Below are 17,559 nucleotides of genomic sequence, written 5' to 3'. Positions count from 1 at the left end.
TGTGTGTGTGAAATTGGAAGCAGGTTTCATGTCCCTGTGGTCTTGTGGTCATTTATGGAGTAGATATTTAGAGGGCGGTCCTTTTCCTTTTATAAGCTCAATAATTTTAGTCGGTCTTTTGCTAAAGGCTGGAGAGCAGTTAGAAGTTACCGAATTCTTCAGATGGTGACCCTACAACTCCATACATACATATCCAAATCCTATACCAATAATGGGATTGACAAAGGTGAGAAAGGAAAATGGGATTAACAAAGGAACAGTGGCAGTTTGACTTGGCTTTTTGCTTATTGAATTCATTTACAGTTTACTAACCACAGACAACCTAATATTTTATATGTAGGTTTTTGACGTTATTGAGCTGATTTATACTGGTAGTACTCTTCTGCCCTCAGAAACAGTCAACAATGAAGCCTGTTAGTGGCACCAACAGGAGATGCCAATCCTTCCCAATTTTGATCGTTACGCTGTTCTTCTTATTTTTCCTGGGATTTTTTCTGTATAATGACAGCATGAAGTTCAGTGCATTCCAAGTTCCAAGACCTCCTAGTCACCAAGAAATGCTGCGAGAACCTGTCAATTCCAAAGTCCCTACAGTTCAAGAAACTCCCAGCAGGAATAAACATGACCGAGATAGGAATGCAGAGGGGGGTGAAGACGGTGATAACCAAATAATTAATCTGTCGATGACACTAGGTGGTCCAAAAATGGAGCTGCCAGCTGTTGAAAAAGAAGATGCTGATGAAAAGATAGCATTGCAACCAGAAGAGTGTGATATCTTCACAGGACATTGGGTTTTGGATAACAAGACACATCCTTTGTATAAAGAGGATGGATGTGAGTTTCTGTCAGAATGGGTGAGGTGCTTAAGGAATGGAAGGCGGGATTCTCTATATCAGAATTGGAGGTGGCAGCCCAGAGATTGTTCTTTGCCAAAGTAAGTGTACAGTAAATGGTCCAACATTGTTGCGCTAGATTCATTCTCGGTTGGACTAATATTGCTCAATTTTTAATATTCATTACCTATCATCAACACTAGTTATTCTCTCTGATATTTTTTCACTCAAGCAGAGTGAACTAAATATTTGTAATTTTGATTTCAAGGTTTGAACCAAAACTGTTGCTGGAGAAATTGAAGGGGAAAAGGCTTATGTTTGTTGGTGATTCCATCCACTTTAACCAGTGGCAATCCTTGATTTGTTTGGTTCAATCTGCCATTCCACCAGGGAAGAAGAGCTTGGACTATGCAAGCTATATCACTGTTTTCAAAATTGAGGTATCTCTCTGCTTCATACTAGGCAAATTCGGAAAGAAAGAAGACGAGTGAAAAATCTGAAGGGGTAACATTATGAACATATTGCACACACTATTCAACTTTTCGCAAGCCCAGGTTTTTTCTACTGGCAACCAAGATTCTATATCTCACTTGAATTTCAAGCTTGACAGGTCAACTACCTCTTAGATTTATGTTGGATACAGCTTTCAGTTGTTAGCGATAATTTTAGTAGCCCTGAAGATCATGGAAAATCCTTGGTACCTCGTATATTCAAGTTATGTCTATTTTCTTCAAGCATTCATATCCGCCAAGCTACAATGGACAATCGGCATGTCCTTTCGTAGCCCATCTGTTTTTGGCTGGAAAAATTGAGTTTCCACTACAACAATATCTAAGATAAACGGTGGTTGACCCAATATCTGAATTATGACATCCATCATTTTCATCACACCATCAAATTCAAAGATAAACCTCACCTGCTAACCAAAAATCAAAAGATGCATTGAACAAGTAGTGAAGGACTTGCTTATGATTAGCCCACGTGGTCACTTTATTGTTTTACTTGAATTTCCACTTTCCAGGACTATAATGCCACGCTAGAATTTTACTGGGCACCATTTCTAGTTGAGTCCAATTCAGACCCTCCAACAATGAGAGATGGCAAATCAGACGCCATTATAATGCCTGAATCAATATCCAAACATGGACGTAACTGGAAAGATGTGGACTACCTAATCTTCAACACATATAACTGGTGGCTCAAGTATCCCACAATGAAAGTTTTGTAAGTACTTGGTGAATTTTACTCTTTTTTTTTCGTTTTTGAAACTTGTATATTTGGTACAAATTTTATGGCATGGTCATGATCACAAGGTTAACTTTTCCTTTCTGGTTTATGGTAAAGACGAGGATCCTTCGATGAAGGGACCGCGGAGTACGATGAGATCGAACGGCATATAGCATATGAGAGAGTTTTGAGGACATGGGCCAAGTGGGTGGAAGAAAATGTTGATCCCACTCGCACCTCAATTTTCTATAGCAGCTTGTTTCCTCAACACTTCAGGTACAAAATCCAACCTAATTTACTTTCTTGTGCAGTTGATCTTTGAAGTATCATCCTTCTAGTAGTTAGTACTTGGTAACACCACGACAAGTAAAGTAAGAAGAGCACTTCTCAACAACTACTCTATGAAAACCTTGAAACAACTCCTCCAACTAACACTTTCTTGCACAAGCTAATCAAACAAAGCATTAATACCAATTTCTTTTAAAAAAATTTCTTGAGATTAACAGATAATAATTTTTGCATGTACCAATTCACTTCTCTCATGAGACTACAGTTCTAAAATTATGTACAATGAGTAACTTATTGGGCACTTATTTGGTGAGAGTATAGAAGGATGTTAATTTTTTTTTTTATTAACGTGGGTGTCCGGACCAGCTTGCGTGTACCTCAATTAATCTTACGAGTCCTGAAATTAACGATCATGTAAATCTCCAGTGGCCTTGAGATTTGTCAAATTCAAAATGATGATCTCTAGAAAACAAACCTAAAACGTGATCAGTTGAGCTACACTCTCAGTGTTACGATTTCTTAATCATATACTCTGCGTAGTATAAATCTTCGGAATTACATGATGAAAGTGAGAATATGAATGCAAATGCATGAACAGGAGCTTAGACTGGAACAGTCCAGATGGAATTAACAAACCTAAAACGTGATCAGTTGAGCTACACTCTCAGTGTTACGATTTCTTAATTATATACTCTGCGTACTATAAATCTTCGGAATTACATGATGAAAGTGAGAATATGAATGCAAATACATGAACAGGAGCTTAGACTGGAACAGTCCAGATGGAATTAACTGTGCCAAAGAGACCATGCCAATACTAAACAGGACGACACCAGTGGATGTGAGCACAGACAGGCAAGTTTTTGCAATAGCAGCGAATGTTGCTCGATCAATGAAAGTGCCAGTTCACTTCCTCAATGTAACCACCCTCTCTGAGTACAGGAAAGATGCACACACTTCTGTTTACACGGCTCGCGATGGTAAATTACTTTCGCCGGAGCAAAGGTCCAATCCAGGCGTATATGCAGATTGTCTCCATTGGTGTCTTCCTGGAGTGCCTGATACGTGGAATGAATTGCTTTATGCACGAATCATAGCACTCTCTTGACTTCAAATTCTTCATTTTTTTTAGGCAAGAATATGAGTTTGTAATTGAATTTCATGAATGACAATGATACGAAGCTCTTATAACAATTTGAAGATTCATGACTTCATCGTCATCATCGCAAGAAACTCGTGTTTAAACCCAATTCTAACACGAGTTAGATTGGTGCAGAGTTATGGGTTCAACACAGTAAGTAGTTGGCAAATTAATTTTTAAGACAGTTTTATTCCTCGCTGTTGTTTCGGAGAGTTTTTATTTTTATTTCAAGACTCGGAGAGTTTCGATAGTAATAGGAGAGGATTCAGATCCATTTGGTAGCACACAAAAAAAAAGAGATAAATGAAACATCCAAAGAGACAGCGGGTTTATCCAGCTGTTTGAATGATATCATCAATTGGGTGCTAATAATGTTGTAGAAGAGATAAACACGGAGAATATCAATGTTAATTTAGCGGAGAATTCTAAAAAGGACTAGGTATTTGAAAAAAATCAGAGTCGATCACTACGAAGGACTGGGCTTCAAATATTTTCTATTGGATGAGTAAAAGGCCACACTGACGCCAATCGCTTGGAAAGCATCGACATTTACATTGTTAAATAGTATTTGTGGGGAGAGATGATTTCATTATTGGGGTTTTCACATATGCTCTCATGTAGCTACAAACCTCAAAAAATAAAAATAAAATCTAATACGTGTACATATAATCTACAAACAAATTCACATTGAAAATTACCTCAGCGTGAGAAATGGAGAACCTCTAGTAGGGTCAGTTTCAAGGCTCTCACCACTTTACCCCCCGAACCTGAAGCATGATGGATGACGTTGAGGGTCCACTTTGGTTAGACTTCCAGTTCCAACTCTTTGATACGCTCGTGTCTTTTTTAAACCTGCATTTTGAAACAGCTGAAGAGCAAAGGAATCAAGAAACCGAACTGCAGTCCCATTTCTCACTTCGTGAAACATAATGTAGAGCCAATGAAAAGGTAGGATATCAGAAGTTGCAAAAATGGACAAGCCTTAGCCTTACCTTCCTTGGAAAAGACAATCCATGCCTCATCCACTGACTTGGGGAGAAACCAATAGCTTATCTATCTCACCAATCGCATTGGTTTCAGTTTTTGGCAATAACAAACGCAACAAGGGAACCGAAGATGCTGACACAAGCTTGGGCTTAACTTTCTCCATTGTTGTCTTGATTACAGATGATGCCAGTACTGCAAACCATTGAAGATACCAAGATAGAAGCAAAGAATTTTTAAAATGATTTTTAAAAAATGAAAAAAATAATATTTTGATGCATTTGTGAAAAGTAATTTGAAAAACAACATTTACGGTTTTACCATACTTCCAAACACCCTCTTCATCTAGAAGCATGAAGAAACTGGTTCAGCAAATTCCATTAGTTATGCTTTCTTTTCTCAAAGCTAATCCCATTTTAATTTGTTAATGGCCTTTATGTATTTGTACTTTCTCCATCTTCTCGCTTATGAAAGTTTGGTATCATGCATGGTCTACGCTATCTTCATACTTCATTATTCTTGGAGCCCCAAATACCACACCAGTTTTATCTGGCTAAGCCTGTTTGCTGTGTTGCTGTCAAGTATATCATGTTAAGCACAATGAGTTTGTTAGGCCTGCACAAGAGATGATGTCTAGCAATGCATTTGGTTAAGTATAAAACTCAGAATGGCCCTTTGTAATGCATACTAGCTTATGGTGATTGTCATAATGTTTTAACATGAACAAAACTTGATGAGACAATTCTGAATGACTAGTTAATTGATCCAACCTGCAACATGTTCTACTTGTGCTATTCCAATTGTATGATCTGCCCACTAACCCACTCACCGGCCCCCAAACACTGGTCAACTTTGGCCCCATGACCAAGATGGCATCCACAATCAGTGATCAGTATGCTATACAATGTTGGAGGAATTTAAGTTAGTTTCACTTATTCATTCACTTTCAAATTACAAATATACAGTGCCTTAAATGATGTGTGCCTCATCATTCCGTGCATGGTTATATTCTAGGTCACAGCCAAAAATGTGTTGTTTAACCAAAGCATTATTTTATGAAGCTACTGAATGAGTATGCTATCAATTCTCATGGGGAAAAGACCTAGTTCCACTAGTAAATGAAATGCTAGGTCTAATAAAAAAAAAATACCTTTAAACTAGAAATTGCGAGTGATCAGTCTCCAATAGTAAAGTACTATTTGTAATCTTGTCAGCCACTGAACCAATTGTATTGTATAATGACAAATACACCTGCAAGAATTAATAGAGGGAAATAACCATATTAGAGTGACAATACATGAAGCATGACTGTTTCAATAAAATATTCCATCCAAAAAAGACTTCAAATCCATCAGTCAGCTGACACCTTTCAAATATATTCTGATAAATTATAGTATATTTGGTAGTTTGGTGGACTTGGTTCCCACTGCATGTTATTCAGTACAGATAATCCCGAGGTTAGGTCAGGCTTTGAACACTAGGCACATTTTACTCTTCGATTTGATTTAGTTAGACGAAAATGTAAACAAAATCAATTTTTAGCTAATTAGAATCAGATATCAAACTTAGCAAATACTTAAAACTCAAGAAATTAGGAGCTAAGGAATTGAACAAGTTGACAATTATCCTACAATTTACACCAGGAAAATTACAAAAACAGAAAAAGCATGTACTTGTTTCCTCTAATGAATAGCTCGTGGTTGCTGCGATCGCTAACCGCAGAGCCGGACGCATCAATTTCATTGATCTCGGGCGATCTCGTGATCGAAGAGGAAATAATCATACTTATCAGGGACATCCTCTGGGGGTTTACCGGGCAATCAAGCCAGTTGGCTTGAACTCGCCAATTCCAAGTACTGTGAGTTCACAAACCCTAACGGCCGTTTAGGAAGTCGAGTTGTGACAGAGTCAGTTGAGCGAGTGAAGGAAATTTGGATTCTGAAATGTTTATTTTCTCACTCCCGCTCTTTTTCGTGTTATTGAGTATCTGGTGTGGTTGCATTTAAAGTTGTTAGGGCGTTTTGGAAACTATATTCCTTTAAAAAAATTTAAAAACAAATTGTTTAAAATTATTTTTATATATTTTTATATTATTTTATGTGTTGGTATCAAAAATAATTTTTAAAAAATTAAAAAATATTATTTTAATATATTTTTAAATAAAAATTATTTTAAACTACAACCATTATTATATTTCCAAACACATTGATATACCCTAGCAATCCAAACAATAATAACCAAGCCAGACTTGCACGACCTGTTTAATCGGTCAGATGAGTTTATATATATTGGGGCTTGATTTCTCATTTACTAAACCTGATAATTTGTAATTATATCCTGTATGAAAGAAATAATAATCTTCAATTCAATCAATATTATTTTATTTATTTTTGTATGTGCTAGCATTTTTAAAAAATCAATTTGAATGCTAACTCCAAAATTCATACATTATTTAAGTGTGTTAGAAGTTAATTGTTGAGTTCATTTATAAGTGGAAACATGAACATCACATCCAATGATCTTGCATTTTACTTGGCCATTGATATTTTAACAGGCACTAAACAAAAGATGAAAGAAATATGAAGGAAGCTAGTTTACACATGAAAGTAGAGAGATAAGGCAAAAGGCCCATTCGTTCGCTTTCAAAAACATACTACCGATAAGTTTTATACTAACATTCCAAGTTACTATTATTTTAATAGGTATGAAGAAGTTTTAAAATTTGTTTATTTTTTAGTTTTAAAAAAAGTTATTTTTATTTTTATTTTTTTCTTCAAATTAATTTTTTATGTGTTTTTAGATTGTTTTGATGTAATGATATCAAAAATAAAATTTTAAAAATAATAAAAAATTTATTTCAATGCATTTCCAAATAAAAAACACTTTGAAAAATAATAATTACCATAATATCAATTAGACTCTTAAAAATATACTACTAATAGGTTCACTTTTTTTAATTTATATCATAGAAAAAAAAATCCTATATTTGATTATGATATTTATACTACTTTAAGCTTACACTTAAATAATTACTAGTTAATTTATTTTTTTAAGTTTTCTTAAAAAGAAACTTTTTATGGCAAATAAATATTTTTCTAGCTTCAAACTATAAAGAATCATCTCATTCAAAAACTCAAGTTTTTAGGTGAATTTCAAGGATATAACTTATATTATTCTCTAACACACCCCCTTGAATAAAAGCTTTTTCGACTTAAAACTTGCACATACTTTTATATATTATCTTGTGCTTAATTTTTATCAAATAAAAATAAGGGTGGTGAGATTCAAATTTATGACTGCCTAATCAACAAAACTCTAATACTATATCAAATAAAAAATTTAACCCAAAAGTTTAAACTGTTAGATGAGATCTCAATAATATTTTATATTACTATTTAAAACACTTTTTTAAGTGAAAGTTTCTTGAGTTTGAAACTTACATACATCTACGTTACATCGTGTTTAATTTTTATCAAATAGAATAGGGTGATGAGAGTTAAACTCGTTTTCGCTTCACAATGCTATGATATCATGTTAGAAAATATTTTCAGTTTAAAAACTTAAACTGTGCGGTAAAATCTTAGAATATAACTTATATTATTTTGTAATAGAAACTGCAAAAACATACAATTACAATTTTTGGAAAGATTCATGGAAATTGGTTCGATGAAATTTATTTTGTATTTATTTATAACATAAATAATATGTTATTTTTCACGGGAAACTTAAAAGACACCTCTCCACTTGATTCCAGCACATGATCTAAAGACTCTGTGATCAGATGGATACGCGTGATTATGACATTAGTACCTTTAATTAACTCAATTTAATTGACTCAATTTGTCATCAGTAAAGGATTCGATTTGATCGACGTAATAAAGAGACATCTTGCCTATTTTTAAGTGACAGTTAAGACATGTACCAGTCCCCATGATAACACGAAAGATCTGAACATAACAAGGAACCAAATCGATAATTGTCATAATCTGAGACATCTTGCCTGTTTTTAGGTGAGGCTAAAGACATGTATCTATCTCAACGTCAACACGATTATTGACACGGCAGTCAACAGTGTTGACACCTCTTTCCCGAATATACCTCGTTCTTCCACGACCAAATTCATCAAATAAGGCATAGAATTAAAATGTTCTGGCTGACATGGATTTTTTCTGTTACCGAATATCACCTCGACATTGAGTTACATACGACCTTCTGTGATAGCGCTCTGTAATTCAGAGGCGTATCGTCGCTCACCTCATCATTATCTGGTTAATCACTACCTTCTATGATCTCTGAAATTCAAAGGCGTATCATCTCACGAACGTACAGGAAAAGTTTCTTCGTTATTTTGTCCAAAAAGGAATTTACAAACCTCTTGATAGATTACCAGAGCAGAAGTGTCTGCCACAGAGACTCCACGAAAAGTACCACAGACAACCAAACCTGCTGCTGCAACAGCCACCACACTACAATGCCCTACTAGTCCTAGACGAAACGCACACATCCCTTAAATGCTGTGCACAGTACGACAGTCAAAACATCTTTATTGACAGGGACGCCACCACATATGAATTTAGCTCTTGGTCTTGAACTTTGACTCGTCGATGGGGATACCCTCCCTCTCTGCGCGTTCTCCACCAGACTCATCCGTGGTGCTAAGCCCACCCTTGCGTCCCATTTCTTGGTACCCCTCTGTCCCTAGCTGTTCCTTCCTTGTCTGTCCTCCACGGCTCCTCCCTGCAAATAATAAAGATAATACTAATAGTAATAGCAATAATAAATCAGCAAATAATACAGCCCGGTATTGCATAGAAAAAAATGTTATATATATACATGCATATCTACACATTATGCACTTATACACATTATCAAAGAGACGGTATCAGTGTATATACCTTCAGCCAGGTGTTCTTGGGCTTCAAGGCTTCTACCCCCAGTGCCTCCAGGGATTACTGTCTCTCCTCTCCTTGCCCTGGCATCGAGCTCCTCCCTCAATTGTTGATTGGAAGACATGTTTTCCTGCGTGTTAAGTCAAAGAAAGCACACCACATTCACCAAAAAAGTAGTTGCTTTACGAGTCGAGCGATACAATGGTGATGCTAGAATACAGATCCCGCAATATATAAACATAGGCGTGAGGAACCAGCTTCTGGATTGAGTGACAGGTGGTGGATGATGCGGCAAAAGAGGAGGGGATTCAATGAGACACCTAGGCAATGAGGAGCCAGGAGAATGACACGAGTCTTATTCTTGGGTCAAGGGTCCCACTTTTTGACACGTTCTCGATCTTTAGCCGCTTTCAAGCCGAGTACCTTTTTTTTTCCGACGAAAGGGTTCAGTGTCCGTTCAGCGGTGACACCATTGTTTTGCACCAAATTTTTTATATATATAAATTAATTTTGTATATATTTTTAGATTTGTGAATGTTGTTTTAAATAAATGAAAAAATATTATTTTAATATATTTATAAATAAAAAATACTTTAAAAAATAATATTTATTATTATCACAGATATCTTTTAAGTTTATATTTATTATTTTTTGTCATATAAACTCAGGTTCAGGATGATGATTTCAGTTTGGATCTACTATTCTTGACTACTTTAACAATCAAGTTTACAACAATGAAAATTAAGCAAAAAATTTAGTTCGCAACACTTGGTCATGTACGTACACACACATACATACATACACATACATACATATACATACATACATACACATATATATTTATATATATTTAATAAAAATATTATATGCTTTTTGTTAAGGTTGAAAAAAATAGATTAAAAAAAAAGATTGATTTCGAGAGAGAAGAAGAAAATAGACTTTAAGAAAAAAAAACAGAGAGAAAAGAGAGATTAAAAAGATAAGGAGAGAGTTATGCAGTTTCTACAAAATTACTTCATTCATTGCTTAACCTTCACCGTTTTCACGTTTATAGTATTTATAAATTAATGACTAACAATTTATCAACTAGCTCTAACTCTGTTTAGTAACTAACTATCATCGCATGACTTGTTATCACATGCTGAAGTAACCACTGTTATTGTGATCACGTGCCAAATTGATCACTGTTTCTGCATTTGTTACTTGTTATTACTCTACTGAAGTTGTTGTCTTTAATTTCTTCTTGTGGACATAGGAATGCTTTTATTGTAACTACTGCAACAAATGTCTTAATTCCTTCCAATAATTCTACATTTGCCTTTTACCATTATTGCACGTGTGGACTGTAACACTTTTTTATGGCGAACGGTCATATAACTATAAGAGATTCGGTCGAGAGAACCGGGTGTGGATGCAAAATTTCAAGCATTCCATCGTCTTGAAAATGGTCACATGATCAACTTAATTTAGATGCTTACGTTGTTATATATATATATTAGGTTTGCTTTTGCTTATATATGTTCTTGATTCACTTCGATTGTTGGTAGGAGTAGAACAATTCAATTAAGCATTTTGATTACAAATTTTGGCTCTGGAGGATCAGCAACTATTGAGTACGAAATTAAATCACATTGTGAGTAACTATTAACCCACAATGAATTTTGTCCTTGTCCTATGTCCTATGTTGTATTTTCATTATTATTTTTAATATTTCTTTAATCACATATTGTCTCTCGTGTTCATGATTTCAGATACCATTTCAAGGTTTACCAATCATTAATTTTATGAAATCGAGCTAGAATTGTTAAATGAAAAACAAAGGGACTTAATAAAAAAAAGGACAAGGATGAAAATAAATGACACCACTAAAAAAAATGTGAATTGAAAAACAATTTGGAGATAATTCAATGTTCATAATCCAAACATTATTTTATGATTTATTGAGTGTTAATTTTGTGAAATTAAACAATAATTTTTAAATAAAAAATAAAATGATCCAATAATAATAAAAAATGAATCAACATGTAAATTAAACTTTACGTGGTATTTTTTAACAACCATGTCAAAACAACTCCTATCAGGGCAATGGTGTGTTTTTTTTATATTATTGTTAGAATATTGATAGTAGTTATTAATTCATAAGTACATAAGTACCATGTATATGAAAATCCAAACTTTACGTCAAGACATTCAATTTAATATAAATACATTTAAATTTTAAGAGTCATCATATGTATTAAAAATACTTCGTTGGCAAATACCAAATATATTCTATTACCTTAAAAAAAATCAGCATGTCAAAATAAAATAAAAAGATCTACTATGCATTAAAGAAAAATAAAAAAATATGCCTGAATCAACATGTAAATTAAACTTTATATCAAATTAAAAAAGAGACTAAAACACTAGTATATATAATTCCTAGAAAAAAAAGGTTAATCCAGTTGTTTCATTATATGTTTATTACTACATAACATGAAAGCTTAAATAACAAGAAAAAACAAGCTCAAAACATTTTCTTTGATGCACCAAGCCGATGTGGAGGAGTTCTATTAAAATCACTTCGAAAAAAACCTAGGCTTGATTAATGTATAAGAAGGTTCGAGATTGCCTTTGCCATTGAAAAAAAACAGTGGTGTTTTTTTATCGCCATTTTTAGTGTTAAAGGAATACTCTTTTAAATAAAATAATTTTTAATTTTATGCTCATGACTATATTTTTAATTTCTACTCGTACCATAGATAATTAAAATCTAAAAATAATAAAACACGTCAAAATTCAAAAAATTATTAAAATGGACCTTTGTTATTTTTTCAGGGGACCATTGGTTATTTTGTATGTAATATTTAATAACTTATCTAGAGGAAAGAATTTATACGTGTTTTGACAGATTACAATAATATTAAAAAAAAAAACTCCTTAACCAAAGAGGTATAATATATAAAATTTATATTTGTGTTTATATCTTGACATTTGTTTCACATATATTAAAAAAGAACTCTTCAGAATAAAAGAATTTGTAGGAACCATGATGCTAACATAACCATGTTAAATTTTGGTGGAGCATTGGAATATTTGTTTCCACATTTTTACCTTGTATATTATTTTTTTCATTTTATTTTAAATAATTTTAATATCTTTATAAAACTTGTATGATACACACGCACTGCGTGTATAAAAAAAAATACTAGTATATGAAGTATCCAATTAAAATAAATTTCTTATTTTTACTTTTTTAAAAAATAACTTCACAATCCAGACAAGAAGGCATGCAATATCCCGTAGGAGAAAAAATTGACAGGCATCTACCCCTTCAATTTATTGTTTTTTAATTATTTTATTTGAGAAAAAAAAAAGAATCCAATTTTAAAATTATTTATGAAATAAAAAAATTAAAATACTTGGACAAGACTTTTATTGAATTTTCTTATCCATTAAAATTTGATAACGTTTAAGAAACTAAAAAAATAGAAAAATAACAATTTTAAAAAATGTTTAAAAAATTATTAACCGGCAATTTCTTAACCAATGAATAAAAATTTTATTCAGTTCAAAAAATAATAAAATAAGGCTAAATGGCAAATGGCTAAGAAAGAAAAATAGCCTACATGCATAATCTTTTTTAAAATAATCTAAAAAAATGCTGATACTATACAAGGGAAGATGTTTTAATTTGTTCTTGTATTGTTTGTGTATTATATTATTTTATATAAAAAATGATTTTTTAATGATAATTTTTTTAATGTTTTATTTCATCATTTAGTTTATTTAATAATCAACCAATATTATTTTTTTATTTTTTTTATATGTGGTTATTTTGATTTCACAATTAAATTATAAAATTAATATGTTATTTGAATTTGAATTTTTTAGATTTATTTTTTAGATTTATTGTTAATTGAGTTTTAATTTTTTACTTTATTTTTATGAGATTATTTTATTTGTTACTGATTAAGATTGTTGAAATATTTTATAAATACTTAGTGGAATCTCTTATGGTGTTAATAACGTTTTTTTTTTATTAATCACTGTCGCTCTCTTTCTTTGACCAGACAGATCACATCTGCATGTTCCTTGTCTTGTATGCGAGGGGATCTGCGCCTACGTACTATATAATGGACTTGGTCACAGCCCTCCGTCCATGTTCCATGTAGTTTGTGAGATGAATAGATGGGCGCTCACAAAAATAGAAAGATCCTCGACATGGAATGATAACTTTCAGCAAACTTGTTAGAATCATCACGGAGCAATTCGATGAATGATCTAGAACTGGAACAGAAGCAAACTACAACACGAGAGAGCAGGGAGGGTCTTAGAACTCGAATATTCATGAACTTGCTTACTAGTATTCTAGCCTGGTCGTAATAATTAAATATTGTAATTCTATAAAGGTGGGGGCAGTCTTTCAAGAACTTCTAGTTGATTCGCGCGTCATCACAGTCGATAAAAAAAAAAAAAGCCATAGCAATTTGTGCTGGCATTTTTATCCTTGTTTTTCCTCCTCTAGAAAATTGTAAATACATGCATGCATCATCAATATGACACACTGTAACGTATTATGAACTTATCATGCCTTGATCAAGGATCAGATCACGTCCACCGATAAAATCCGACTCCTCCCCGGATTGATTTGCTTATTAAATCACTGTTTTAATCTCATCCCTTAATTAGAAGAGAAATTTACAAGATATCACCGGTTTACAAATGCCTCATGGCTAATTACATAAAACATGATTAGTCTGTGCAAATTTTGAGAACATCCGGCAATCGCGTTTATAAACAAGCTCGATCTTAGTTATGGCAATAATTATTGTTTTTAAGTATCTAGTAATATTTTAAAAGCTAATATTATAATTTTTTATATTATTTTAAAAAACTATAATTTATAGTTTTTTTAAAATCATAATTATTTTTAAAAACCATAACTTTTATAAATGTACCCTGGTAGTTCAAATCAATATTCGAAGTTCGTAACATTTGACCACCGTCGACCAAACCTCGTCCAAGTAAAACCAGCAACGTGTCCCAAAAAAAACCAAGTAATAATGCTCTTCACGATTTTTCTTTAACGAAAAATAAAACAAAAAGAACCAGTCTCTCACTAAGAGCCAGGTAAATTATTATGTTTGACCATTTAACGATTTAGTCATCAAAATTAAATTCATTAAATAATGATAAAAGAGGCCCACAGAAGACAAAGTAACTTTAATTTCTAAACAACTGTTTGGTATAAACAGTCTCAGTCAATGGAGAGTGTAATACACGTCATTCTCTTCTTTCACAAATTGAACTACTGACCCGGTCAAACTCCAGTCAAACACTAAAATCCCTCCACGCTCTCTCAAAAGGGCGTGAGTAATATTTACATTTAAAACAAGCGGAAAAAATTAACCATCGTTCAAGCCAGTCAATCCAAAGTCATCTCTCAACGCGACGCCGTTATACACCATTTCCACAGTCATAGATATTGAATCGCCACATGCTATAATTAGCAAATTCACCCCCCTCGTCCTCGCCTAGAAGAGGGAAACCAGAAAGAGAGGGGCGTTAGGCATATAAACCAAAGAAAGGCAAAGAGCAATCGGAAAATTTTGAAGCTTACAACGAAAACGAAATGTCCTGCAGTATAGCGTCAACGATACCAAACTCACCAATATTTCAATCACCGAGACTTCCTTCGATGTTTTGCAAGCCATGTCCATCTCCATCTCCTAGCACCATCCATGGTCCACAATCCCCGGCATCATCATCGTCTTTACCGCTGCCACCTTCCTTACCGTTGCCACCGTCTTTTTTATCATCGTTTTCGTCGTCGTTGTCCTCACCGAAGTCACCTTTATCTCTTCGAGTTAATAACGAGACAATATTAGAAACAAATACAGACACTTTGTTGAAGAGAAAGAGGCCGGGAAGGTTAAATATACCGGTGGCGGGAGTTCCGGGGTTTGTTTTAGAGACCTCAAAAGGAGAGGAGGAGAGAGTGGAGGCTGTAGAAGTCGAAGGAGATGGTTATTCTGTTTACTGTAAAAGAGGAAGGAGAGGTGGGATCATGGAGGATCGGTACTCTGCTTTCGTTGATGTTAATGGAGATTCTAAACAGGTACTTGTAACCCTCCCCTTTTATTTCATTTCTGTAAGGATAGGTTTTTATTGAAATGAAAATTTGTATTAAATAGAACATTATTTTTTATATTACAGGCTTCGTTTGGTGTTTTTGATGGGCATGGAGGGCCAAAAGCCGCTGAATTTGCAGCAAAGAATTTGAATAAGAACATCATGGATCAAGTTTCTAGTAGATGTTTAGAAGGAATTGAAACGGCAATTAAAAATGGCTACTTGACCACAGACGAAGAGTTTTTAAAACAAAATGTTAACGGTGGTTCTTGTTGTGTGACTGCATTGATACATCAAGGCAACCTCGTGGTTTCAAATACTGGTGATTGTCGTGCAGTTATGAGTCGAAAAGGGGTCGCTGAGGCTCTCACGTCTGATCACCAACCTTCCCGCAAAGATGAAAAGGACAGAATTGAAGCCTTGGTAAGTAACTAGTTCAATCATCAATGGCGATCATGCCATGTAAGAAAGTGAAAGAGAACGCGCGCGCGCTCACCTATATATATACACACACACTGTAGCTGAATCTTTTCGTTGCTGTCCTTTTTTCTTTATAGGGTGGCTATGTAGATTGTTGCCATGGTGTGTGGAGAATTCAAGGGTCTCTTGCTGTAACGAGAGGAATTGGAGATAGACGTCTTAAACGATGGGTGATAGCAGAACCAGAAACCAAAGTTTTAAAGATTAAACCCGAATGTGAGTTTTTGATCTTAGCCTCAGATGGTCTCTGGGACAAGGTAAATTCTTGCAACCAAATCCACTTAGGATGATCCTGTCCATTTACGTATATATGATTAAATTTTGAAATTCCCTCTTTTCCAGGTTACTAATCAGGAGGCAGTAGATGTAGCTCGCCCTACATGCATAGGCGTTGATAAGCCGGATCCCTTCTCTGCTTGTAAAAAGCTAGCTGAGTTGTCATTAAAGAGGGGCTCAATTGATGATACAAGTGTGATGATAATTCAATTAGATCGCTTTGTTCCATAACTTTGCCTTTAGGAGCTGAACTCTGGAGAATATCGGTGAATTCTGCTAGTGTTCCTCAAAAGAAACCTGCAGTCTCAGAAGTTGGGAGGCCAGCTCTTCAAAAATTTATCTTCGCTGAGAAGGCAGCTGGTTTGGTAGATGATCACATTCCAGAGGTGCTGTGGTATAGGAATAGGAGGGCCAGATTCTTGTAAATTGTTGTATATGCAAAGCTAGTTCTACTGAATCAGTTTTCTATGAAGTAAAACTGAAGTAATAGCCTTTAGCCTTGTACTCGAGTTCTCAAATACGCAGAAATTAATTAATCTTAGATTAATAAAAACGTTTTACTTATAACGCAGATATCCTAATAACAGCTGCTTTGATATTGGAATGAAATAACAGTACTGTGAGATCTTTCAGCATGTGGGGTACTCACGGTTGACCCTTCAAGTTTGCCGTTTCTGAGGTTTTGAAAGTTCCTTTTACATTAGTGGTGCAAGTTAACCGGTGGAGCCTTTGCGTTTGTTTTGTTATAGGACCAGGTCAGTCTTGTTCGGCAGCCGTCCACTTCTAAGTGTTTCTTTTGAGCATGGCCATTTGATTGGTGCCATGGTTTCTAGACATTTTTGTTCTAGAAGGGTTGGTGCTATTCAGATCCTGTTTCGGCTCTCCTCCTTTTGGTGGCGTTGGAGCATCCAGTGTGGTTTGACTCAATCAAAATAAATAACACAAGATTAGAGTGTCGCCTTAAGCTGCGGCTAAAATAAAAAAGAAAGGATCTAAGTTATAGGAAATTATTTAATTATTAACAACACACAAGAAAGTACTACTGTAATATTAAATAGCACTTTCCCCACGTGTGTTCAGTATGCCCATGTAAAAAAAAATCAATTAATTTCTTTTTTTTTAATTTAACTCTTTAATATGAGATTTGTTTTTTTATGGGGTTATTTCATGATATGGATCACGAGTTTTGCGGGTTAACTCAATTGACTAGATTTCCCCCTCGGGTTTTTTCTTTAATATTGGGTTAATTGAGAATTAAGCTTAATGATTTGTTTTATTTGCTTTCTATTAAGTTATTTTGGTTACATTACCCAAGAATAATGTTTAT

General features: G+C 34.0%; 3 protein-coding genes across 4 annotated transcripts; 2 read left to right on the top strand and 1 right to left on the bottom strand.

Moving 5' to 3' along the window:
• The first annotated feature begins 231 nt into the window (after nucleotides 1-231).
• LOC7490322 (protein trichome birefringence-like 28) lies at nucleotides 232-3,562 on the top strand. The gene is made up of 5 exons (XM_024610175.2): nucleotides 232-934; nucleotides 1,102-1,273; nucleotides 1,855-2,057; nucleotides 2,178-2,336; nucleotides 3,108-3,562. The coding sequence occupies exons 1-5, from the start codon at nucleotides 405-407 to the stop codon at nucleotides 3,454-3,456; spliced, it is 1,413 nt and encodes a 470-aa protein (XP_024465943.1). The 5' UTR covers nucleotides 232-404; the 3' UTR covers nucleotides 3,457-3,562.
• Nucleotides 3,563-8,369: 4,807 nt separating this feature from the next.
• LOC7474424 (em protein H5) lies at nucleotides 8,370-9,769 on the bottom strand. Of its 2 annotated transcripts, none has more exons than XM_024609411.2 (2): nucleotides 9,369-9,769; nucleotides 8,370-9,231 (listed from the first exon to the last, which is right to left on the bottom strand). In XM_024609411.2, exons 1-2 carry the CDS (start codon nucleotides 9,484-9,486, stop codon nucleotides 9,047-9,049), a joined length of 303 nt encoding a protein of 100 aa, XP_024465179.1. In that variant the 5' UTR covers nucleotides 9,487-9,769; the 3' UTR covers nucleotides 8,370-9,046. The 2 variants fall into 2 exon arrangements, with proteins under 2 accessions (XP_024465179.1, XP_002315152.1); XM_002315116.4 differs by having other exon boundaries at nucleotides 8,370-9,210; nucleotides 9,369-9,760.
• A 5,092-nt stretch (nucleotides 9,770-14,861) lies between these two features.
• Nucleotides 14,862-16,799, top strand: LOC7474423 (probable protein phosphatase 2C 25). Its single transcript, XM_002316166.4, has 4 exons — nucleotides 14,862-15,462; nucleotides 15,561-15,899; nucleotides 16,034-16,213; nucleotides 16,299-16,799. Exons 1-4 carry the CDS (start codon nucleotides 14,977-14,979, stop codon nucleotides 16,461-16,463), a joined length of 1,170 nt encoding a protein of 389 aa, XP_002316202.2. The 5' UTR covers nucleotides 14,862-14,976; the 3' UTR covers nucleotides 16,464-16,799.
• Nucleotides 16,800-17,559: the final 760 nt, after the last annotated feature.

The sequence above is a fragment of the Populus trichocarpa genome, chromosome 10 (genome assembly GCF_000002775.5).
Source record: "Populus trichocarpa isolate Nisqually-1 chromosome 10, P.trichocarpa_v4.1, whole genome shotgun sequence".
NCBI lineage: Eukaryota > Viridiplantae > Streptophyta > Magnoliopsida > Malpighiales > Salicaceae > Populus > Populus trichocarpa.
The sequence above is the reverse complement of the archived record's forward strand: the minus strand, read 5'-3'. Positions and strand labels throughout refer to the sequence as shown.

What these genes read in the sequence shown, in the direction of transcription:
- LOC7474423 (XM_002316166.4), top strand. Translation starts at nt 14,977, where the DNA reads ATGTCCTGCAGTATAGCGTCAACGATACCAAACTCACCAATATTTCAA. An exon ending in TTAATGGAGATTCTAAACAG is followed by an intron (nt 15,463 to 15,560) that starts GTACTTGTAACC and finishes TTTATATTACAG; the next exon opens with GCTTCGTTTGGTGTTTTTGA. An exon ending in AGGACAGAATTGAAGCCTTG is followed by an intron (nt 15,900 to 16,033) that starts GTAAGTAACTAG and finishes TTTTCTTTATAG; the next exon opens with GGTGGCTATGTAGATTGTTG.
- LOC7474424 (XM_024609411.2), bottom strand. Translation starts at nt 9,486, where the DNA reads ATGTCTTCCAATCAACAATTGAGGGAGGAGCTCGATGCCAGGGCAAGG. An exon ending in CCAAGAACACCTGGCTGAAG is followed by an intron (nt 9,232 to 9,368) that starts GTATATACACTG and finishes TATTACTATTAG; the next exon opens with TATTATCTTTATTATTTGCA.
- LOC7490322 (XM_024610175.2), top strand. Translation starts at nt 405, where the DNA reads ATGAAGCCTGTTAGTGGCACCAACAGGAGATGCCAATCCTTCCCAATT. An exon ending in AGAGATTGTTCTTTGCCAAA is followed by an intron (nt 935 to 1,101) that starts GTAAGTGTACAG and finishes TTTGATTTCAAG; the next exon opens with GTTTGAACCAAAACTGTTGC. An exon ending in TTGTTTCCTCAACACTTCAG is followed by an intron (nt 2,337 to 3,107) that starts GTACAAAATCCA and finishes ATACATGAACAG; the next exon opens with GAGCTTAGACTGGAACAGTC.